The 25132-nt window shown below is 39.8% G+C and overlaps 1 protein-coding gene and 1 pseudogene across 2 annotated transcripts; one reads left to right on the plus strand and one right to left on the minus strand.

Moving 5' to 3' along the window:
* Positions 1-901: 901 nt before the first annotated feature.
* Positions 902-22240, minus strand: PRPF18 (pre-mRNA processing factor 18; the record flags this gene model as incomplete). Its single annotated transcript, XM_080654780.1, has 7 exons — positions 902-974; positions 1498-1616; positions 5442-5528; positions 9550-9683; positions 20379-20409; positions 20651-20692; positions 22103-22240. Coding segments are annotated over 7 exons (624 nt in total), but the record flags the coding sequence as incomplete, so codon positions are not given.
* Positions 22241-23071: 831 nt separating this feature from the next.
* LOC308250347 (cytochrome c-like) lies at positions 23072-23388 on the plus strand (annotated as a pseudogene). The gene has a single exon. The product of its transcript is annotated as a cytochrome c-like (transcript).
* Positions 23389-25132: the final 1744 nt, after the last annotated feature.

A 25132-nucleotide genomic window follows, 5' to 3' on the forward strand; every position in this document is an offset into this window, starting at 1 on the left:
GACCAGTGTTGCTAAGTGGTTAGAGTGTCAGTCCATGCACCAAAGGGTCTTGGATTCAATTCCTAGTCAAGGGCACATACCGGGGTTGCGGTTCACTTACTGACCCCAGTCTGAATGTGTGCGGGAGGCAACCAGTTGATGTGTCTCTCTCACATTGATGTTGTTGTTGTTTTTTCTCCCTCTCCCCTCCTTTCTTTCCTTCCATTGAAAAGCAATGGAAAAAAGATCCTCAGGTTTATCCTAAGGATAAACACACATGCACAAAATATGAGATGACAACAGTTAAAAGGGATGAACAACTAAAGGAGGATACATCACTATGCAGCTTCCATATAAACCAGAAAGCTTTATAAATAAATAGTAGGTATACATTTTATTAAGAAGAAAACCAGTTTATGGGGAGGTACCATTATTTTAAAAAGAAATGCTCTTCTATTAATTATCTGAACCTTGATACACACTATATCTTTGACCAGTGTATAGTTGAACAGAGTTAGAAAATTTTATCATTGGGAATTCTTTTCTGTTGTTAAAGCCAAACAATTTTTTTATTTTTTGCCAACCAAAAGCTTCTTGCCCCCAATAGAGTCACTGGTAGTTATTTTAAAAAATGGAAATGTCCTAAAATTTCCATAAGTATATTTGAACTTTACAAACTCTACCATTCATACTAGAAAATCAGGTTGAAATCACTTGTTAAGATACTTATATATGTAAATAAAGCATAACACAAATTAACGTTTAACACTTGGAATTGAGATACAAACAAATAGATAATTCATGAATATGGTAATGATTGTTCTCTGCACAAAACCTGAAAGCATTTTTAATATTTTAAGTAAATTTTAAATTTTATGTAAAATTTCAGAGTATCATTTTCAAGCAGCTCTACTTTTGAGAATTAACGTTCAGCAAAAGCTACTCTATGGACACAACCTGGGATTCTTGACAATTTGGCAAAAGCTTTCCCCCCACTAAGAAAAATTTAACCAGTAATGATATGCACAAGTTTACATGAGGTATGTACAACTAAGAAAATAAACTATAAAAATACTTCAGACCTATTTGTGTAGAGAAGTGTTGTTATATGTTAATTAAAAGTTATGTTCATTAAAACAAAATTTTTACTATTTGTACCTTTTATCCTAGTGGCTGTTAAGTCTACCTTGAAAGTAATAAAACTAGACTTACTGCAAAATATTCTAAATTTGCTACTCTTCACTAAACTTCCAAAGCAAACTGCAATAGTCTTATTTCAATGCTAAGGTAAATAAAGCATAACCTTTCACCCTGTTTTGCATCAGACTTGAAACTTATAAGGTTTTTATTTTATTCAGTGAAGATGTCTTAAACACAAGTATTTATAAGGAGTGGACTTACTAGTACATCCTATCATGCTATGTCCTATTTGCTATAGTTCTTTTGCTCTCAAAATTTAGTTTTAAAATTGGAACATGTTGATCTTCAGAGAAATGTCTTCCTCTCCAAATTGCTTACCTGAATATATTCCCCTGGGTTTCATCATTTAAAACATGTGCAACATGCTTGGAGGAAATCTTTACCCTTCCTGTTCTGACAGTAACATCAATGGGCCAAGGAGCATTTCCAATGGCCATCTAAAGATAAACATCATTAGCCTAGAAAGAAAGATTAAGGAGAGATCAGAAAGGCAGAAATAACGTATTGGTCCAAATTTTGATATCAAATATTTCACAGGTCTTTATGATGTAATTTTCATCCATCTTTTAAGCATGTTGAAAATATTACCACTCTCCTTACTAAAAAAAAAAAAAAAAAAAAAAAAAAAAAAAAAAAAAAAAAAAAAAAAAAAAAAAATTACATTAAAATACAGATGACAGACTGCCCAGGACCAAAAGAGTCCACGGAAAAACAGAAACCAAAGCTAACCTTGTGAATAAAAAGACAAACATTCCTTTGCAGCCTCTGTGTACTGAAAATTAATGCGTTTTGATCTGGGATTACTAGGTAGCTAATTTGATGTACTGACAGAAACCCCAGTGTGGATTTTCTTTCTACCTAGTCTTCTCCCCGGGTGGTCACACAGAAGACAGAGGCTGACTAGTTTTCCATAATCCAACCTGAAACCATGTCCACTCCCTGAACAGCAGTCGGACCTCTGAAGCAGTGGGCCTCTGCACACGGGGACTATTACATAGAGCCCATGGCGGATGTGTAAACCAAGATTAATTACTGGCCCTGGAGTCAAATAGCTAAAGGATAAGATCGATTCACTTTGGCCCCCCACACCTTCCACCTACCAGGAACCTTAAAATGAAAGCTACAAAATGTAAAGACAGAAACCAATGAAGACAAATGGCTCCTTTTCTAAACCAAGTCTGGCAACTTATGAGGAAGGAAAAGAAGAAGAAAAACAAAGTAGAAAACAAGGAATTTCTAAAAGACCCTGAGGGTCCCAGAGAAGCCTATAGCCAGGCCTCAGAAGATTTTAATTTAAAAATCAAACACCCTGGCTGGTTTTGCTCAGTGGTTAGAGTGTCAACCTGAGGACTGAAGGGTCATGGGTTTGATTCCAGTCAACATACCTGGGTTGCAGGCTCGATCCCTGGCCCTGGTGAGGGCACATGCAAGAGACAACCAGTTGATGTGTCTCTCTCACATCGATGTTTCTCTCTCACTCTGTCTTTCCTCCCCCTCCTTCCATTCTCTCTAGAAAAATCAATGGGAAAAATATCTGTGGGTGAGGATTAACAACAACAACAAAAAATCAAACACCTATGTGATTGATATATAGAATTGGTTTTTAAAAAACAAGCAGGTACTACAAATAGCTCTACTCAAATTTTTTAAAGGGCATATACACATTTTTATCACAGATTTTTATATTTCTATGTATGTAAATTTTAACACTGGACATTTACTGGTAACATTTCCAATATTTAGATTCCCTAAATTTCTAAAAAAAACTGTCCAAATAGGTTAAGTTTTTTGGTCCTTTCCGTAGTTTATATAAAATAAACTTTCACCTGATTCTCATATATAAGAACTAGAAGCCCAGTGCATGAAATTCATGCACTCCAGGGCAGGGGGGGGGTGTCCCTCAGCCCAGATTGCGAGAGGGTGCAGGCCAGGCTGGGGGACCCCACCGATGCAGGATCGGAGCCCTGGAGAGACTCGGGAGGACTCCAGGGCGTGTCTGGCCTGTCTCAATCAGTCCCCATGAGCCAGATCCCAGCAGCAAGCTAACCTACCGGTCGGAGTGTCTGTCCCCTGGTGGTCAGTGCACATCATAATGAGTGATTGAGTGGCCTTAGCATGTCATTAGCATATTATGCTTTGATTGGTTGAACAGACGACCAGATGACCAGACACTTAGCATATTAGGCTTTTATTATATAGGACTAGAGGCCCGGTGCATGAAAATTCATGCACTGGAGGGGGGTCCCTCAGTCCGGCCTGCCCCCTCTCACAGTCCAGGAGCCCTCAGGGGCGGGAGGCAACCCAGCAATCAGGGGAAGCAACGCCCCATCACACCTTTGCTTCTGCCACTGCCAGCAGTGCAAGCCTTGGCCAGCCCTGGTTACCTGAGCTTTGGGTGGCCCTGGGCGGCTGCGAAGCCACCATCCGAGGCTTGCTTGCACCTCCGGATGGCTTGAGGCTTCCCTGCTCCTCGGGCCGGCCCTCAGCAGCTGGGGGGCTGAGGGGACTGGGGGACTTTGGAAGCAGGCACGCCTGCTGCCCCAGTGGGGCTGAAGGGGCTGGGTGCTGCCATCTTGTGGCTGTGGGCGCTGCCATCTTTTTTTTTTTTTTTTTTAAATATATTTTATTGATTTTTTACAGAGAGGAAGGAAGAGTGATAGATAGTCAGAAACATCGATGAAAGAGAAACATCGATCAGCTGCCTCCTGCACACCTCCCACTGGGGATGTGCCCGCAACCAAGCTACATGCCCTTGACTGGAATCGAACCTGGGACTCTTCAGTCCGCAGGCTGATGCTCTATCCACTGAGCCAAACCGGTTTTGGCTGCGCTGCCATCTTTGAGGGTGTGGCAGTCAATTAGCATATTCCCTCCTTATTAGATAGGATGAGAAATGTAACAAGAGGAAAGGCAAGTGATCTGGATTCTTTCTGCAGCGATAGTGACCTATCCACTCATTCCAATGCTGTCCTTAGTAAGCAGCATGCAATTAACAGAACTATCCAAGAATAAAGTTTATAGCCATAAAACAAAAATATTTTCTTTGATGAAACCAACTGGCTCTCCTATAGAGGGAATAAAAACAATATTTAGTCTCATTAGCTTGTGGCTCAGATCATGGAGCCCACACAGTCACCCAGGAAGGCCAGCAGTCCCTTCTCGTAAATACAGATACTCCGAGCACAGAAATAAGCAATGTCATTCCCACTTTGCTGTCAGTGCTTGTCTCCTGTTCTGGTCCTGTCACTGTAACTGCTGCACTGAAATTCTTACCTGCTACTCTCAGGAGGCACAGCCACCCAAAGCCCCCTCCTCACCCTCAGCTTATGGCCCACCAAGCAGTGTCCCATGTCCAGTCTCCATTGCTGGTGCACTAGGCCCTTCTCTTCTTGATCCATTCTACCAACTGACAGCCTTCCACTCTTCCCTTTCTAAACTCTGCCCTAGCAGCGCTTGGGCACCAGAGCTCTTTCCCCTGCACCCAGAGCCCACTCAGGAGGAAAGACACTGGAACAAGGGACTCATCTTCCCCTCCAGGGTTCTACTATGGCTGCAGTCCTGAAACGGGAGAGATAAATGCTGGCAGAACATTTTCTCATAGAAACCAGTATAAAGGGTGGTCAAATTATATTGTATCATTAGTACAACAGTTCAGCTATATTAAGAATTAAGTTGCCCGGCCAGCATAGCTCAGTGGTTGAGCATCAACTTATGAACCAGGAGGTCACAGTGCGATTCCCAGTCAGGGCACTTGCCCGGTCCCCAGTGTGGGCGTGCAGGAGGCAGCTGATCAATGATTCTCTCTCACCATTGATGTTTCTATCTCTCTCTCCCTCTCCCTTTCTGTCTGAAATCAATAAAAATATATTTTTTAAAATAAGAATTAAATTTTTATAGCTGGCCTGCAAAAGAAACCTGCATAACATGGTTTCTATGTCAAAATTTGTTCTAAGATATAACCACCAATCTATAAATTTTGAAATTTAATCCCATTCATGACGTGAACATTACCTATATCCAGTACATGATCTGAAGAATCTTTACACCTACCATAAAAATGACTAAAAAATATAGTGTTGTCTGAAAGTTTAATACTGAATGCCTAACAATAAAGCTTACAAAACATCAGAAAAAAAAGGTGTTTTTTATTTTACTACTAATTCATTTCATATTTATTCTTAAATCTCCTATGTAGAAAACTCCCACACTAAATGAACATATTATATACACAACCCAGATAAATAACCATACTTCCAATGCACAGCATGGTAATGTTCCTTCACATATTCTCTCTGCAACATGAATTTAATAATATCTGTTATGGATCCCTCAATATCAGCAGGAAGATTCTAGAAAATAAAATAAAATACAGGCATCCTCCCACAACCACATCAAAATTATATCTAAACCAAAGAACAACTGTCATTCAGAATCATTTGAAATCTGGCTGAATGGAAGCCCTACAACTAGAGAATTAAAGAAGAAGCCACACTGAGGCTGGTAGGAGGGGCTGAGGTGTGGAATGGACTGGTCCATGTGGCATCTTTTTCAACAGGAGGGCTATCTTGGCCATAGAAGTCCCCCCATAAGGAGCAAGGGGTCCCAGCCCCACACCAGACTCTTCAGACCAGGGTTCCAGTGCTGGGAAGAGAAGTTCCAATGACTTTGGGCTGTGAAAACCAGCAGGGGTTGTGGCTAAGTGACAAGGAGGGTTGCTGGAGTCCTGGGCAGTTATTCTTAAAGAGCTGGTGCATGGACTTACTTGGACTCAATCCCTTGGAGCTTGACTAATTGGGCAGTAACTTGAAAGGATCCAGGGACATACAGGGAGGAACTAAATTGTCTGGCGTCCAGTCAAGCACGCAGGGGAAGCTTTATCCTAGAAAAAAAAAAAAAAAGTGCTGGCAGAGGTCATTGTGTCTTTGCTGAGACCTCCCTGCCACAGAACCGACAAGCAGTCACCATCAATCTGGCTCACAGATTGCCTGGCCCTGGTGACTGCCTGATATCCCACCCTACCCAATTTTCAGCACCACCCAAGCTGTTTGCAGTGTCTTTTCCATATGAATGGCCTGTGCTGGCTCAGGCTTCAGACTTTCCTAAAATCTCTCAAACAAGCAACAGCTGGACTCAGCATGACTCATACCTCTTGCTAAGTGGTCCCAGACCTGGCACTAGCAGCAGCCTTCCTTGGTTCACAGCTTGGCCTCTCCTGGGCACCTCCAAGCCCAACACAACTAGCAGTTATCTGCAGATCACTCTGTATCTTGTGCTGGGTGGCCCCAAGTGGGACACAGGCAATAGCTGACTTTGCACTTCCCAGAAAGCTGTAGAGCCAGTGCACCTGGTGGTCAGCTTCAGTCCATGTCACATTATAACCCTATCACATCCACAAATAACACACTCAAGGGGCAGATTCAGTGAGCACCAAAGCCTCACTGAAGCAAGTCCTGCTCCATAACATTGGCTCCTGCACAGCAACTCTTCTGCTGTAGTCACAGCTGATTCACACAGGCAATTGGCCTGGGAGTCAATCCCTCCCAGTGCGGCCAACAACAATCAAGGCTCAACTACAACAGGGCAGAGCACACAGCCCACACAGGGACATACCTAAAGTGCCTATCTCAGCTGACTGGGGAGGTTGAGCCATTGGGTCCTACAGACACCTAGTACATAAGACCACTCTACCAATTCTAGGAGACATAGCAGCTCTACCTAATATATAGAAATAAGCACAGCAAATCATTTAAAATGCAGAGGCAAAGAAACATTTCACAAATGAAAGAACAGAAGAAATCTCCAGAAAAAGAGCTAAATAAAATGGAAGCAAGCAAACTATCAGATACAGATTTCAAAACAATGGGCATAAGGATACTCAAGGATCTTAATGAGAACTTCAAGGAACTTAGTGAGAATATCAATGACATAAAAAAGGACCATTTAGAAATGAAGGATTCACTAACTGAAATGAAGAATAATTTACAGAGAATCAACAGTAGAGTAGAAGATGATGAGAATCAAATCAGTGATTTGGAATATGATAAATAAAAAAAATCCAATCAGAACAGCAAAAATAAAAAAGAATACAAAAATATGAAGATAGTGTAAGGACCCTCTGGAATATTTCAAGCATACCAACATTCAAATTATGAAGATGCCAGAAGTCTCCTTCAAGAAATTGAAAACCTATTTCAAAAAATAATAACAGAAAACTTCCCTTACCTGATGAAAGAAATAGACATACAAGTCCAGGAAGCACAGAGAGTCCCAAACAAGATGAACTAAAAGAGGTTCACACCAAGACACATCATAATTAAAATGCCAAAGATTAAAAACAGAGAGAGAATCTCAAAAGCAGCAAGAGAAAAGTAGTTAGTTACCTACAAGGGAGCACTGATGACTGTGGGCTGATTTCTCAACAGAAACTTTGCAGCCAGAAGGGAGTGGCGAGAAATATTTAAAGTGATGAAAAACAAGGAACTACAATCAAAATTACTCTACCCAGAAAAGCTATCATTTAGAATTGAAGGTAAGATAGAGAGCTTCACAGACAAAAATAAAAAGCAAAAGTTTATCACCCCAAACCAGTATTACATTAAATGTTGAAGGTTCTTGAAGAATAAGAAGAAGGAGGGGAAGGAAGGGAAAAAGGAGGAGGAGAAAAAGAAATATCAAAATAAATACAAATCTATTTCCCTAGCCAGTTTGGCTCAGTGGATAGAGTATGGGCCTTTGGACTGAAGGGTCCCAGGTTCAATTCTGGTCAAGGGCATGTACCTCATTGCAGGCTCAATCCCAGGCCCTGGTCAGGGCACATATGGGAGGTAACCAATGGATATATCTCTCTCACATTGATGTTTCTCTCTCTCTGTCTGTCTCTCCCCCTCCCTTCCACTCTGTCTAAAAAACAAATAAATGGAAAAAAAATATTCTTGGGTGAGGATTAACAATCCTATATAATAAAAGGCTAATATGCAAATAGATTGAACGGCTGAACGACCTGTCACTATGACTCGCACTGACCAGCGGGCAGATGCTTAATGCAGGAGCTGCCCCCTGGTGGTCAGTGCACTTCCACAGGGGGAGAGTAGTTCAGCCAGAAGCCCTTAGCCTGGCTCATGGCTGGTGAGCGCAGCAGGGGTGGCGGGAGTGGGCCTAAGCTGTCAGTTGGACATCCCCCAAAGGCTCCCAGACTATGAAACCCCTGATTTCAGGCCAGGCTGAGGACCGCCACCCCACCCCCCCAGTGCACGATTTTCATGCACTGGGCCTCAAATAAATAAATAAATAAACATCAACAATTGCATCTAAAAATTAAATAAACAAAGAAGGAATCTAATGAACAAAATAAACTGATGAATAAAATGTAGCTAGAGGCAAGGAAACATGAAACAGACTGACGAATCTCAGAGCGAAGGGGGAAGGGTGGGAAGAGATTAAAGAATTTATGTGCATATATTTATTACCCATGGACATAGAAAATAAATAGGGTAGATAAGGCCTGGGGTAGAGCGGTATCCAGGGAGAGGGAGCAAAGTGGGGGACAAAGTGGACACATCTTTAATACTCTCAACAATAAAAAGTAAAAAATAAAAAGAAAAATGCATAACTATTTTTTTAAATTTAATTTTATTTTTTTAAATTGTTTGAAGTATTACAAATAGTAGTACATATGTCTCCTTTTTTTTTTCCCCCATTGACCACCCCCCCGGCCTCCCTACCCCCCAGTACATGCCTTTACCTGCCCCCTCCCCCAGTGTCTTGAATCCACTGGCCACGCTTATATGCATGCGTACAAGTCCTTCGGTTGATCTCTTACAGCTCCCCCCACAACCTCCCCTGCCTTCCCGCAGTAGTTTGACAGTTTGCTCAATGCTTCCCTGCCCCTGTAACTCTTTTTCCCCCATTTCTTTCCTTTAAAAAATCTTGCCTCTGCAGACTAGAAATAAACATATAATAACAAAAAATGTTTGAGTCCCAATTTCAATGTCCAACAGTTCTGAGTCCCCGTTTCAATGTCAAACAGTTCCTTATGTGTACATGTCAGCAATGCATAACTAATTTTAGATGCTACTGTGTAGTTACAGACTGCATTTATTCTAATTTTATATATTCTATTTTTAAAAAAAATATTTTTATTGATTTCAGAAAGGAAGAGAGAGGGAGAGAGATAAAAACATCAATGATGAGAGAATTATTGATCAGTTGCCTCCTGCATGCCCCCCTCACTGGGGATCGAGCTTGCAACATGGGAATCAAACTGTGATTTCCTGGTTCTTAGGTAGACACTCAACCACTGAGCTAAGCTGGCTGGGATATATATTCTATTTTTTAAAATCAGTTAATAAAAGCATTTTTTAGAAACCTCACCATTTTCCATAGTTTTCTGAAAAGGGGTCTGAGATAGCACTCAGTCTGTTTCTGAGTAGCACTGTACAGTTTACCCTGTACACTGCATTTCACATGGTCTCTGGCATTCAATTCTTTAGCCCAAATACCTGGAACTGTTGAAAGAATTGGTAAAATTAGACTACAGTGCCACCCAGTGGTTGAACAAGTTAAAATTCCCTAACACAAAAACCAGTATACTATCATCCCTTAGGGCAGTGGTCGGCAAACTCATTAGTCAACAGAGCTGAGAGACGCAGCTTGCGAGCTGCATGTGGCTCGCGAGCGCAGTTTGCTGACCACTGCCTTAGAGTAAATTTAGCAACTGATTACAATATCATCCACTAATACTTAATGAATGAACTATACCTACTTATTCTGTCATGTTTTGAAGTAGCACATCTGGCAATTCACAAACTTTCCTATTCTATATACGTATATTCCTAGCTCAAAGATAATCCATTTTCCCCTAAAAAGAATTACCAAATTATATGAATAACTATTTGATAGAAATAAACTTTAACTTGTATTTCTATTACATAAAATTCACCCCACCTAGATTATCAGCCATCATACCATATGTGCTGTGATATTTAATAAATCCCCAAAGTATGTTGTTCTAGTAGTACTTGGACTTTCTACTTTGGCAGTAGAGATAATAATTCAGTTAAAAATTCCCACTAAAGCACCTAACTGAAAGAGAAGGAAAGAACAGAAATAAAATAAACTATTACCCATACCCACCCCTGAAAAGTACTGCAGTGCCCCTTGGGTTTACCAGTTTAAAGAGCACCCTTCTAGAGGCAGGTAAACCGTGAAGGCCACGTAGAACACGTCCCCCTCGTCGAGTGGCATTCCCTGTGTAATCCTATATAAGGAGAGGCTGTCACTCTAGGAAAAGTCTGTTTCATAACTAGTTCCCATGCCCTATATATTTCCCTTTCATTTCCTCAACAGATTCAGAATCTTTTTTATCTTGATTGCTGAGATTATTACAGATGTCCCTATTTTTCCTCCCTATTGCTCCCTTCCATCCAGTTCCCATCCCACCCCAGGCCCTTGCCACCCTATTGTCTGTGTTCATAGATACTGCATACATGCATATAAGATCTTTGTCTAATCTCATCCCTCACCCACCTACACCCCCTTCCCTCTGAGAATCGTCATTCTGTTTCATTTCTATGCCCCTGATTCTATTCCATTCACCAATTTATTCTGTTCATCAGATTTTTTATTCATTTGGTTTTTAGATTCACTTGTTGATAGATATGTATTTGTCACTTTGTTGTTCATAGTTTTTTGTCTTTACCTTTTTCTCCTTCTTCCTCTTCTTAAAGAATACCTTTCAGCATTTCATATAATACTGGTTTGGCGGTGATGAACTCCTTTAGCTTTTTCTTGTCTGTGAAGCTCTTTATTTGACCTTCAATTCTAAATGATAGCTTTGCTGGGTAGAGTATTCTTGGTTGTAAGTTCTTGCTATTTATCACTTTGAATATTTCTTGTCACTCCCTTCTGGCCTGCATAGTTTCTGTTGAGAAATCAGCTGACAGTCATATGGGTACTCCCTTGTTAGGTATCTAACTGTTTTTTTCTTGCTGCTTTTAAGATTTGCTCTTTGTCTTTTGCCCTTGGCATTTTAATTATGATGTGTCTTGGTGTGGTCCTCTTTGGATTCCTCTTGTTTGGGGTTCTCTGTGATTCCTGGACCTGTAAGTCTATTTTTTTTACCAGGTAGGGGAAGTTTTCTGTCATTATTTTTTCAAATAGGTTTTCAATATCTTGCTCTCTCTCTTCTTCTGGCACCCCCATAATTCGGATATTGGTACGCTTGAAGTTGTTCTAGAGGCTCCTTACACTATCTTCATATTTTTGGATTCTTTTTTCTTTTTGCTCTTCTGGTTGGGTGTCTTTTGCTTCCTCATATTTCAAATCATTGACTTGATTCTTGGGATCCTTTACTCTACTGTTGAATCTCTGTATATTATTCTTTATTTCAGTCAGTGTATGCTTAATTTATGACTGGTCTTTTTCCATATTTTTGGCATTCTCACTAAGATCCTTGAAGGTCTCACTAAGTACCTCGGAGGTTTCTAGAAAATTCTTGAGTAACATTATAACTGTGATTTTTAACTCTATAACCAGTAGTTTGTTTTCTTCCATTTCCTTCATTTGTGACACATTTATTTGTGTCCATATTTTGGCTGTGATATTTAATAAATCCCCCAAGTATGTTGTTCTAGTAGTACTTGGACTTTCTACTTTTGCAGTAGAGATAATAATTCAGTGTTTGTTTCTATGTAATGGGTAGAGCTGCTATGTCTCCTTGAGTTGATAGAGTGGCCTTGTGTAGTAAGTGGCCTTGCATCATAGCTCTACAGGCCTATCTAATCCTACCTGAGGTGGACACTCTTGGTGCACCCCTTTGTGGGCTGTGTGCACAGTCTTGTTATAGTTGAGCCTTGATTTCTGGGAGGAATTGACTTCCAGGCCAATTGGCTGTGGGGACCAGCTGCAACTACAGTGGGAGAGCTGCTGTGCAGGAGACACCCTTATGGGGCAGAACTTACTTCAGTGGGGCTCACTGAGTCTGCCCCTTGAGTGTGTCACTTATGGATGTGAAGAGTTGTAATCTGGTATGGTCTCACACTGACCACTGGTACATTGGCTCTTGGGTCTCCAGGGAGATGCAAAGTCAGCCACTGCCTGGGGCCACCCAGCAGGAGCTACAGAGAGATCTGCAGATTCATCCTCTTTGTATCAGCTTTGGAAGTGCCCAGACCAGGTCCAGCTGTGAAGCAAGGCAGGCTGGTGCTAGTGCCAGACATGGGCCTTTTATTGATAGCATTGGGGTTCCCTGACCCAGCTGAAGCTTGTTTGACAGGTTTTAGGCTGAGAAAGGACAGGCCATTCATATGCAAAAGTCGCTGTGCACAGCTTGGGTGGGGTGGTAGATTGGGTGGGGTGGGGTTTCAGGGGATCTCCAGGGCAGAGAAAACAGAAATGGCTACCAGTCAGCCCTGCACTAGGGAGGTCCCAGCACAGGAACAAGGACCACTGCAAGCACTTCTGTCTGGAACAAAGGTATCCCTGTGTTCCTGCCCCAATGCCAGACAGTCCAGTTTCTCCCCGTATGTGTCTGGGTCCCCCCAGAGCCTTACCTGGCACTGGTGCTCAGAGCAAGCGGGAGCTTGTAAATTCAGTTCACAGTGCCGGCGTTTTAAGAGGAGCAGTTGGGTCTCCAGAAGCCTGTGTGTCACTCAGCCCCAACCCGCACTTGTTTTTACAGTCTGCAGTTCTTACTGCCTGTAGGGACTTCCCTCTCCAGCTCTGGGACCCTAGGCTGGGGATACAGTATGGGACTGGGACTCCTTGATCCTCCAGGTGGCCTCCAAAGAGGCTATCTCCCTCCCAGTTAAAAAAGCAGCACACCCATGTGCTGGACCAGCCCGTTCCATGCCTCCACACCTCCTCTCAGTCTCAGTGTGCTTTCTTCTTTACCTCTCTAGTTGTAGTCTTTCTACTCAGCCAGTTCTCCTGCAGTTCTGGATGATAGTTATTCTGTATTTTAGTTGTAATTTTGATGTGGTTGTGGGAGGCAGCAAGTATAGGCATTTACCTATGCCACCATCTTGGTTCCCGCTCTGCATTCCTAGATTCAGAATCTTGATGACTGCTAGAACTATGCTGTATTTAAACTATAAATGCAAGGAAAAGCATTTCTTGCACTTAAATCTCATGGTCTGATCACAAATAATTTGTAAATAAATGCTAAAATAAGTCTGCATTTGCACACACTCTACCTAGACTACTAAAGACAGAAGTTCTGAGAAGAAAGATGCAATGAGCTATCATAACAAAAATAAGCAGCTATCTGTAGAATTGAGAAAATGAGCAGTCTCTGAAAGGCTGTGATGTTTGCTTTATCACTGCCAATGTCTTCCTACCTATTTCCTTTTTTTACTGTCATTACCTCTTATAAAAGCTTCTAGAGCTCTCCCCTAACTGCACTCCTTCCTAGTGTTTTTAAAAAATGTAGATCTCGGATCCAAGATGGCTGCCGACAGGATGGCAGGCTACAAGATAGTGTGTGAGTGAGAGAACAAAAGAAGAGTACGTGGATGTGTGGGGAGTGTCTTTATTTGTGAGTGAGGGACAGCTATACTTCAAGGGACTGTTGGGGACTGACAGACCAGGCTCCCCTGGCTGGGCAGCCTCTGCTGCTGCTGAAATTTCTCCCAGAGCGGCCAGCTGTGATGCAGAGACCAAAACATCTTGAAGTGGAGAGTGGCTGTGATCAGAAGCCCAGCCTTACCTACAACTGGGGAGACCTCGGATACCTCCTGGGACCCTACGGACACATGCCCAGGGACCAGCTGCCTCAGCTGCAAACCCAGGAATTCCAGGACTACAGCCTCCCCAACTCGGGTGCCTAGAAAGTCTGTCAAGGGGGAGACAAAGCTGCATGGTTATCGGATGAGCCCTGCTCCTTCTCACAGAGCAGATAGAAGGAACAGCTGAATCTAATAACATCCACCGGAATTGGAGAATGAAACACAGTGGTGAGGCAATCCATGGATGGAGGGTTCAAATATTGCCTAGAAAAAGCTCTGCTTCCTCAGATTCATCTGTGTGTTTGTTGTTTGGGTGTTTGTAGTTTACATATTTTGCATTAGTTGTTGTTTGTAGTTTTCATTCATCTCTAGGTGTTTGTTGTTTGCATTTTTTGGATTAGTTGTTGTTTTATTGGAGTTTTCTCCATATATATGTTTCCTCCTTTTTTCTTCTCTTTCTTTTCTCTCTTACATTTTTCCCTTTTCTCACTATCATTTTTGCACTCTTTTCTACCCCTTAATTCTCTTTTCTCTGGTGGTCACCTTTATTTGGGGTTATTAGTATCATGAATATATTTGTGTTTGGTGCCCTGTGCATTGTGCCTTGTTGTGTTGTATTTTGTGCCTTTAAGTCAATGCAGGAGAGAGAGAGCTACATAACCAGACACCCAGAGAAGAGCGTTCATGGAGAGACAAAGAAATAGCCTGCATATGAAAGAAAAGGAGGAAACACTAGAAAAGGAAGTAAATGAAATAGAGGAAAGCAATATGCCAGGAAAAGAATTCAGAGCAATGGTCATAAGGTTGCTGAATAGGATAGAAGACAAATTTAACAATATGTGTAAGAATCAAAAGGAAATGAAGAAAAAAAAAGAAGAAATGAAAAATGACATCTCTGCAATAAAGAACTCAATAGAAAGCATCAACAGTAGCCTAGAAGAAGCAGAGGACAAGCATCAGTGAGCTAGAAGACAAGGTAGGAAAAAATACCCAAGCAGAGCAGCATCTAGAAAAAAAAAAAAAACTTAAAAAACAGGAGGAGAGCCTAAGGGAACTTTGGGACAACACGAAATGAAATAACACCCACATAATAGGGGTTCCAGAAGGAGATGAAACTGATCAAGGAATAGAAAACCTGTGTGAAGAAATAATAACAGAAAACTTTCCTGATATAGGGAAGAAAAAAACTCACACAAGTCCATAAGCTCACAGAGTGCCAAACCAGATGAACACCAAAAGACTGACATCAAGACACATTATAATTAAATTGGCAAACACCAACAACAAAGTAAGAATCTTAAAGGCTGCCAGAGAGAGACAGAAAGTTACCTACAAAGGACCCCCCGTCAGACTAGTGACTGATTTCTAAACAGAAACACATCAGGCCAGAAGGTAATGGATTGAAATATAGGAAGTCATGCAAAGGAAGGGTCTGAATCCAAGAATACTGTACCCAGCAAGGCTATCAATCAAAATTGAGGGTTAAATCAGGAGCTTCAGAGAAAAAAAAAGGACTACGGGAGTTAATTACCATTAAACCAGCAATGCAAGAAATGCTAAAGGGTCTGCTGTAAAGAGAAGAAAAAGGAAGGGAAGAAGGAACAAAGGCATAAAGAATAAAAATGGCTACAAACAAGTAACTATCAATAATAAATTTAAATGTAAATGGATTAAATGCCCTAATCAAAAGACAGAGGATAGCTGAATAAATAAGAAAACATGACCCAGATATCTGCTGTCTACAGGAAACCCACCTCAGAACAAAGGACTCACACAGACTGATGGTGAAGGGATGGAAAAAGGTTTTTCAGGTGAATGGAAATGAAAAAAAAAGCTGGAGTAGCAATACTTATATCTGACAAATTAGACCTCAAGGTGAAGGCCATTACAAGAGATAAGGAAAGCCACTTCATAATACTAAAGGGAGCAATTCAACAAGAAGATATAGCTCTGGTAAACATATATGCACCCAATATAAGAGCACCCAAATACTTAAAACAAACAAACAAAAAAACAAAAAACAAAACAAAACAAAAAAAACACTTCTGGAAGATATCAAGGGAGAGATTGACAACAATACAGTCAAAGTAGGGGACTTTAATATCCCACTAACACCACTGGAAAAATCCTCTAAACAAAAAATGAAAAAAGAAACATCAATCCTAAATGACTCACTAGATCAGATGGAATTAATTGACATCTTCAGAACATTTCACCCCAAAGCCACAGCATATACATTCTTCTCAAGTGCACATGGGTCATTTTCAAAGATAGACCACAAATTGGGAAACAGGCAAAGTCTCTTCAAATTCAAGAAGATAGAAATCATATTAAGCATCTTCTCAGATCACAATGGCATAAAACTAGAAATCAACTACAATAAAAACAATTAAAAAATCAAACACTTGGAGGCTAAATAACATGCTATTAAAAAATGACTGGGACTGCCGAAACCGGTTTGGCTCAGTGGATAGAGCCTCGGGCTGCGGACTGAAGGGTCCCGGGTTCGATTCCGGTCAAGGGCATGTACCTTGGTTGTGGGCACATCCCCAGTGGGAGGTGTGCAGGAGGCAGCTGATCGATGTTTCTCTCTCATCGATGTTTCCAGCTCTCTATCCCTCTCCCTTCCTCTCTGTAAAATATCAATAAAATATATTTTTTAAAAAAAATGACTGGGACCAAAGAGATCAAAGAAGGACTAAAAAGCATCATGGCAACAAATGACAATGAAAACACAACAATCGTAAATCTATGGGACATAGTGAAAGCAGTCTTGAGAGGGAATTTCATAGCTCTACAGGCCTATCTCAAAAAACAAGAAAAATGGTAAAAATTTATCTAATCCTACAACTCAAAGAATTAGAAAGAGAGCAACAAGAAAAGCCTAGCGTAAGCAGAAGGAAGGAAATAATAAAAATCAGAGCAGAGATAAACAACATAGAGACCAATAAAACAATAAAAAACATCAACAAAACCAAGAGCTTGTTCTTTGAAAGGATAAACAAGATTGAAAAACCTCTAGCCAGGATCACCAAGAAGCAAAGAGAGAGGACCCAAATAAACAAAATCAGAAATGAAAGAGGTGAAGTAACAACCGATCCCAAAGAAATACAAATGATTATGAAAAAATACTATGAACAATTATATTCCAATAAAATGGACAACCCAGATGAAATGGACATATTCTTAGAAAAATACAAGCTCCTAAAACTCAATCAAGAATAATCAAAAAACCTGAATAGGCCAATAACTACCAAAGAAATTGAAGCAGCGACCAAAAATCTTCCAGCAAACAAAAGCCCTAGTTCAAATGGCATTACAGGGGAGTTCTACCAAGCATTCAAAGAACTAAAACCTATCCTCCTCAGACTATTCCAAAAAATTCAAGAGGAAGACACAATTCCAAGCTCTTTCTATGAAGCCAGCATCCCCCTAGTCCCAAAACTAGATGAAGACACCACCAAAAAGAAAAAGAGAACTACAGGCCAATATCCTTAAAGAACATAGATTCTAAAATCCTCAACAAAATTCTAGCAAATTGGATTCAGCATTACATTAGAAAGATCATACACCATGACCAAGTGGGATTTATTCTGGGGATGAAAGGTTAGTACAATATCCACAAATCAATAAATGGGATACATCACATAAACAAACTGAGGGACAAAAATCACATAATCATATCAATTGATGCAGAAAAAGCATTTGACAAAATCCAGCACCCTTTCTTGATAAAAATTCGCAGCAAGGTGGGAATAGAAGGATCATACTTCAACATAATAAAAGCCATAGATGACAAACCCATAGCCAATATCATACTCAATGGGCAAAAACTAAAACCATTTCCCCTAAGAAACAGGAAGAAGACAGGGATGCCCACTCTCACCACTCCTGTTCGACATAGTACTGGAGGTACTAGCCATTGTGATCAGACAAGAAGAAGAAATAAAAGGCATTCAAATTGGAAAAGAAGAGGTAAAACTGTCCTTATTTGCAGATGACATGAGACTGTACATAGAAAACCCTAAAGACTCCATCAAAAAATTATTAGACTTAATAAATGAATTCAGCAATGTATCAGGATACAAAATTAACGCCAAGAAATCTATGGCATTTCTATACACCAATAGTGAACTTACAGAAAGAGAAAGCAATCCCATTTACCATTGCACCAAAAAAATTAAGATACCTAGGAATAAACTTAACTAAGGAGGTAAAAGACCTGTACTCAGAAAACTACAGGACATTGAAAAAAAGAGATAGAAGAAGACATAAACAGATGGAAGAACAGACCGTGTTCATGGATTGGTAGAATCAACATCATTAAATGTCCATACTAACCCAAAGCAATCTATAGATTCAATGCACTCTCCATTAAAATACCAACAGCATATTTCACAGATCTAGAAAGAACTCTCCAAAAATTCATCCGGAATGTAGGAGGGATCTCAATACCTGAATAGCTGCAGTGATCCTGGGAAAGAAGAACAAAGTAGGAGGGATCTCGATACCAGATATCAGAATGTATTACAAAGCCACTATTCTCAAAACTGCCTGGTACTGGCACAAGAACAGACATATAGACCAATGGAATAGAATAGAGAACCCAGAAATCGACCCAAACCACTATGCTCAATTAATATTTGACAAAGGAGGCAAGAACATACAATGGAGTCAAGACAGTCTCTTCAATAAATGCTGTTGGGAAAATTGGACAGATACATGCAAAAAAATGAAACTAGATCACCAACTTACACCATACACAAAAATAAACTCAAAATGGATATAGGACTTAAACATAAGACGGGAAACCATAAAAATATTAGAGGAATCCAAAGGCAACAAAATCTCAGACATATGCTGAAGCAATTTCTTCACCGATACCACTCCTAGGGCAAAGGAAACTAAAGAGAAAATAAACAAATGGAACTACATCAAAATAAAATGCTTCTCCATAGCAAAAGAAACCATTGACAAAACAACAAGAAAGCCCACTGCATGGGAGAACATATTTGCCAATGATATCTCCGATAAGGGTTTAATCTCCAACATTTACAAGGAACTCATACAATTTAACAAAAGGAAGACAAACAACCCAATAAAAAAATGGGCAAAGGACCTCAAAAGATACTTTTCGAAAGAAGACATAAGGAGGCCAAGAGACATATGACAACATGCTCAAAGTCACTAATCATCCAAGAGATGCAAATCAAAATGACAATGCGGTACCATCTCACACCTGTCAGAATGGCTATCATCAACAAATCAACAAATGACAAATGCTGGCAAGGATGTGGAGAAAAAGGAACCCTTGTACACTGCTGGTGGGAATGCAGACTGGTGCAGCCATTGTGGAGAACAGTATGGAGTTTCCTCAAAAAACTAAAAATGGGACTTCCATTTGACCCAGTGATCCCACTTCTAGGAATATTTCCCAAGAAATAAGAAACACCAATCAGAAAGGATATATGCACCCCTGTGTTCATAGCAGCACAATTTATAATAGTTAAGATTTGGAAGCAGCCTAAGTGCCCATCAGCAGATAAGTGGATTAAAAAACTTTGGCACATCCACACAATGGAATACTATGCTGCTGTAAGAAGGAAGGAATTCCTACCATTTGCAACAGCATGGATGGAGCTGAAGAGCATTATGCTAAGTGAAATAAGTCAGAGAAAGATAAATATCACATGATCTCACTCATTTGCGTATTATAATGAACAACATAAACCAATGAACAAAAATAGATCTAGAGACAGAGAAGCATCAATCAGATGCTCAAACCTCAGAGGGAAGGCAGGGGAGAGTGGGGGTAAGGGGGAGAGATCAACCAAAGGACTTGTATACATGCATATAAGCCTAACCAATGGACACAGACACCAGGCGAGTGAGGGCATGAGTGGGGGGTTGGGGGGAAAATGGGGAGATAAGGACACATTTGTAATACCTTAATCAATAAAGGGAAAAAAATGTAGATCTCCCCAAACTTCTCGTTCATTCCACTGCTATAATTCTTTCTTTTCTTTTTTTTTTTTAAATATATTTTATTGATTTGTTACAGAGAGGAAGGAAGAGGGATAGAGAGTTAGAAACATCGATGGGAGAGAAACATCGATCAGCTGCCTCTTGCACACCTCCTACTGGGGATGTTCCCGCAACCAAGGTACATGCCCTTGACCGGAATCGAACCTGGGACCCTTCAGTCCACAGGCCGACGCTCTATCCACTGAGCCAAACCGGTCAGGGCTATAATTCTTTATGTTTATGTTAGTGAGCTTTAAAGAAAAGTGCCAGGAGGAACATAAACATGCATTGTCTTCAATTGACCACTATATCCTAGTGCATAACAATATCATAAACAGTATACATGGCAGAAATGTATATTGAGCTTTCCCTCCCCTTAACCCTTGATAATCCAAAAATGTAAAAACAGTTCTTTGCCAATCAAAATGTCCTCCTTTCTTGGCCTAAAAGTACATACCTTAAGGAATTTGGTGATAATGCCCATCTATATATATAAAAGGCTAATATGCAAAGTGTCCCCTCGGGAGTTTGACCAGGAGACTGGGAATTTGACATGCGCTGACCACCAGGGGGCGGCACAGAACATTGCGGTTGACTAATGGCAGCAAAGGGACGCTGAAGGAGAAGGCAGGAAGGTGGGGAGGCAGGGAATCTGATAGGCCCTGATCTCTGGCCAGGCCTAGGGACCCTACCCATGCATGAATTTCATGCACTGGGCCTCTAGTGTCTTTATGATCATCACCTTTTCCTAAAAATTCTCCCAATGCCCAAAGAAAAATAATGCACCTGCTCATTAGTAAAGAGCTATTGCTGAATATAAATGTTATCAACACCAGCCTAAACATGTCTCTTTATTACATGAACTGTCCAATTTCTATTTAAAACCTGATGGAATTTCTAGATATTAAAAATAAATACAATTTGCCAATTAAAATTTGAAAGCGTATTATCTTTGATGAACCAAAAGACAGAAGAGGGGTTCTGGGGAGTGACTGCTAATGCATTTAGTTTTCTTTGCAGGGAAACAGAATTGTTCTAAAATTAGGTTGTGATGATGATTGTACCTTCCTATGAATAAAAACAATTTAATTGTATGTACACTTTAAATTGGTAAATTGTATGGCTTGAAAATTTTTCTATAAAGCTGTTAAAGAAAGGAAATGGGGGAAAAAAAAGCTCAGAACTGGTTGCTCAAATCAATGATTCCAATAAAATTTAGAGTCCATAGATAGGTGTTTGGGTGTGAGAGAGTACAATTCCAAGGATATCCTCCTCATTTTATTATGTCCACATGTGGGAGAGCCTGGAATGAAAGGAAAAATATAACTAACACTTCACATTTTACTAAGTATTAAGAGCTTTAAACTAAGCCTTATTGTTTTCTAGAGTTAGATATTTGGATGATATAACATTGCTCTTTATTTGCGATTACATATATCACTCCACAGTCATTACACTGGCAAAAATTAGAAAGCAAGAGATTGCCCAGTGTTGACAGGGGTTAGGGAAGTGAGACACACCCAGTTGGTGGGGTACAGACTAGTACAGCAATTTTGGAGAGCAACTTAGCAGTACTTACACAAGTTAAATATACATAAATCAAACAATCCCACTTCTGAGTCCATAGGGGTGATACAAGGTTATTTATCACAAAGCTGTTTGTGATAATAAGAGCTGGGAGCAATCTAGTTGTCCACCATTATAGGTAAGCAAAGGTGGAAGGTAGCAAATGCCATGGGATATAAACTATTACTTAGCAGTTACAAGCAAAGTTTTAGATGTACATAGGCATCGAGGGTGGATATTAAAAACACAGTTCAAAGTATGAAAAGTAAAAGGAAAAAGCAGAAAGAAGAATTTTACAGTACAACCATTTATGGAAATAAAAAGCACATGCTCTCAAAACACTACTAGTTTTAGAAGACCACCAACAAATAAAACAATGTACATAAAACGTATTAGAATGATTACTTTTGAAAGCAAGAAATAGGGAAATCTGAGTAGAGAATGAAAAAAAAAAGGGACTGAATAAATGAAAGCATGAAATGAAAGAAGGTCCTATGTAATGACCAAAGAAGACAGGGTACTCTGACCTGAGCAATCTGTTGAACTGAAACATTTTCTCCAGGGAATGAAAGATGTGATGGGGAATCAGGTAAGGTAGGAATAGTGATTACCTCTAACTCTTCAGTTGTGGTGTTTTCTTCATGAACTTTCAAATCATTCTGTGTCTCTTCCTCTCCAGGTTCTTGACCACCCACAAGTTCATTCAAGTATTGCTGATCGATCTTATCCAAAGCTGCTTTCAGATCATTTCATAATCCCTGAGAAAGGTGAAAAATTATACCTAGTATAAAAAATAAGTCTAATTCATCTCAGACTAGGCAAGATGATGGAGTGGGTAAACACTGTGGTTGCTTCCCTCTTCCCATGACCACATCCAAAATTACAACTAAATAATAAAACAACCATCATTGAGAACCACCTGAAGACTATTCTGAACTCCCAAAACATTCAGAAATATCAATAGTATAAAACTAGTGTTTCATCTATAGCCTAAGCTAGCACTACATTTCTAACAGCAGCAAATTCCACAATCTTTTCACATCCAGTTTGTGACCATTTAATAACAATGGAAGCCTTAAAGCTTGACCCTAACCTTACACCATATACAAAAATTAACCAAAATAGATTAAAAAAAAAAACACCTAAGTGTGAGTTGAAACTATAAAACTTAGAAGAAAGCATAGGGGGAAAGCTTCATGACATTGGATTCGGGAATGATTTCTTGTATACAACATAAGCACAGGCAAACAGCTATAACAAAAACAGATAAGTTGAGCTCCATAAAAATTAAAAAACATGGATGCATTAAAGACACTATAAATAGAGTGAAAAGATAACACATGGAAAGGCAGAAAATATTTGTAAATCACATATCTGATAAGAATTGTTATATAAAATAAAAGGGAAGCACCAAAATAGAATGGAACCTCAGTAATACTGTATCTTATATTAAGAGATGAGGATCCAGGGACACTGAAGCAATGGACTAGGCAGTCAAAAAAAAGTACTATAGAAGAGCAGGGTGTCCAGCTTGCGAGTGGAGATCTTCGTGTTGCATGCGACTAATGAGCAATTAAAAAATGGGTGATGTTGAGAAGGGCAAGAAGATTTTTGTTCAGAAGTGTGTCCAGAGCCATACTGTGAAAAAGGGAGGCAAGCACAAGACTGAGCCAAATCTCCATGGTCTCTTTGGGCGAAAGACAAGTCAGGCCCCTGGATTATCTTACACAGATGCCAACAAGAACAAAGGATCACCTGGGATGAGGCTACACTGATGGAGTATTTGGAGAATCCCAAGAAGTATATCCCTGGAACAAAAATGATCTTCGCTGACATTAAGAAGAGTGCAGAAAGGGCAGACTTGATAGCTTATCTTACAAAAGCTACTAATGAGTAATAGTTGGCCACTACCTTATTTATTACAAATGTCTCATGACTTTTTTTATGTGTACCATATTTAAACTGATCTCATACACCAGAATTCAGATCATGAATGGCTAATAGAGCATTTCTTTCGGGCGGTCCTGATTTAAATAAGATTGGCTTGTGATTAAATGAATATGGTCAGCTTTCTGAGCTTTGATGATAATTTTGGTTCAGCAAGTGCTGTCACTGTTCTCCCTTATAAAAATATGATTGGACTTGATTCCTAGTGAGCAACTTTTCACAGAGCCGGTGATTGCCATCTCAAAACCTGTAGAAGATTGGCTTATATTTAGATTTATATGACTGGTTGTATAAATATGTTTAAATTCTGAGGAAATCCCTTCACTGTCTCTTAGGCCTGCAAGACTTGCTTGTGTTTCAAGCTGTGTTCATTAGCCTGTTAAAAGGCAAGGGCTACAAATGAGCTGGTAGTGACCATTTTATCTTTTTGGTCCCAACTATGCCAAATTAATAAAATTCCCTGTATCTGAACTATTGCCTTTTATTGAATGAAAGAAATTTTAGTGTGGTCTATGTATACTATCAAATAAAGAATATTTAACACTTAACAAAAAGTACTATTAAAAAAGAATTGTTATCTAGAATACATAGAAATTCCTACAGTATAACAACAAAAGATAACCAACATGATGAAACATGGGCAAAGGACTTAAAGAGAAGAAGACATGCAAATGTCCAGTAATCAAATGAAAAGATGCTCATCATCAGTAAGTAGGAATATGCAAATCAAAATCACAATAAAATATCACTTCTCATGCATTAGGAAGGCTATTATTTAAAAAAAAAAAAACAACACAAAACAACCTCAGAAAATAACAAGTGGTAGCTTGGATATGGAGAAATGGAACTCTGCATTGCTGCAAATGTAAAGTGGTAGAACTGCTGTGGAAAATTGTTGGCAATACCTCAGAAAGTTAAACATACCCACACCAAGAAACATTATAATTAAAATGTCAAAAGTTAAAGACAAGGAGAGGTTTTTAAAAGGAGTAAGAGGAAAACAACTTGTTACATACAATGAAACCCACATAAGACGATCAGCATGTTTTCAGCAGGAACATTGCAGGGCAGAAAGGAGTGGTGCAATATATTCAAAGCACTGAAAGAAAAACTTCCGACCCAAAACACTATACTTGGCAAAGTTATAATTCAGAATTGAAGGAGAGATAAAGAGTTTTCCAGACAAGCAAAAGCTAAAGCAGTTCATCACCACTGAACAGGCCTTACAAGAAATGTTAAAGGAATTTTTAAGCTAAAAAGAAAGGGTGCTCCATCATATGTCTCTTGGCCTTCCTTATGCCCTCTTTAGAAAATTATCTATTTAGATCCATTGCCAATTTTTTTGAAATATATTTTATTGATTTTTTTACAGAGAGGAGTGGAGAGGAATAGAGAATTAGAAACATCAATGAGAGAGAAACATTGATCAGCTGCCTTCTGCACACTCCTCACTGGGGATGTGCCCACAACCAAGGTACATGCCCTTGACCGGAATCGAACTTGGGACCCTCCAGTCTGCAGGCTAATGCTCTATCCACTGAGCCAAACCAGTTTGGGCCCATTGCCAATTTTTTGATTGGATTGTTTATCTTCCTTTTGTTAAGTTGTATGAGTTCCCTATAAATGTTGGCGATTAAACCCTTATCCAAGATAACATTGGCAAATATGTTCTTCCATGCAGTGGGCTTTCTTGT

This window comes from Plecotus auritus, assembly GCF_963455305.1.
Source record: "Plecotus auritus genome assembly, chromosome: 1".
Taxonomy (NCBI): domain Eukaryota; kingdom Metazoa; phylum Chordata; class Mammalia; order Chiroptera; family Vespertilionidae; genus Plecotus; species Plecotus auritus.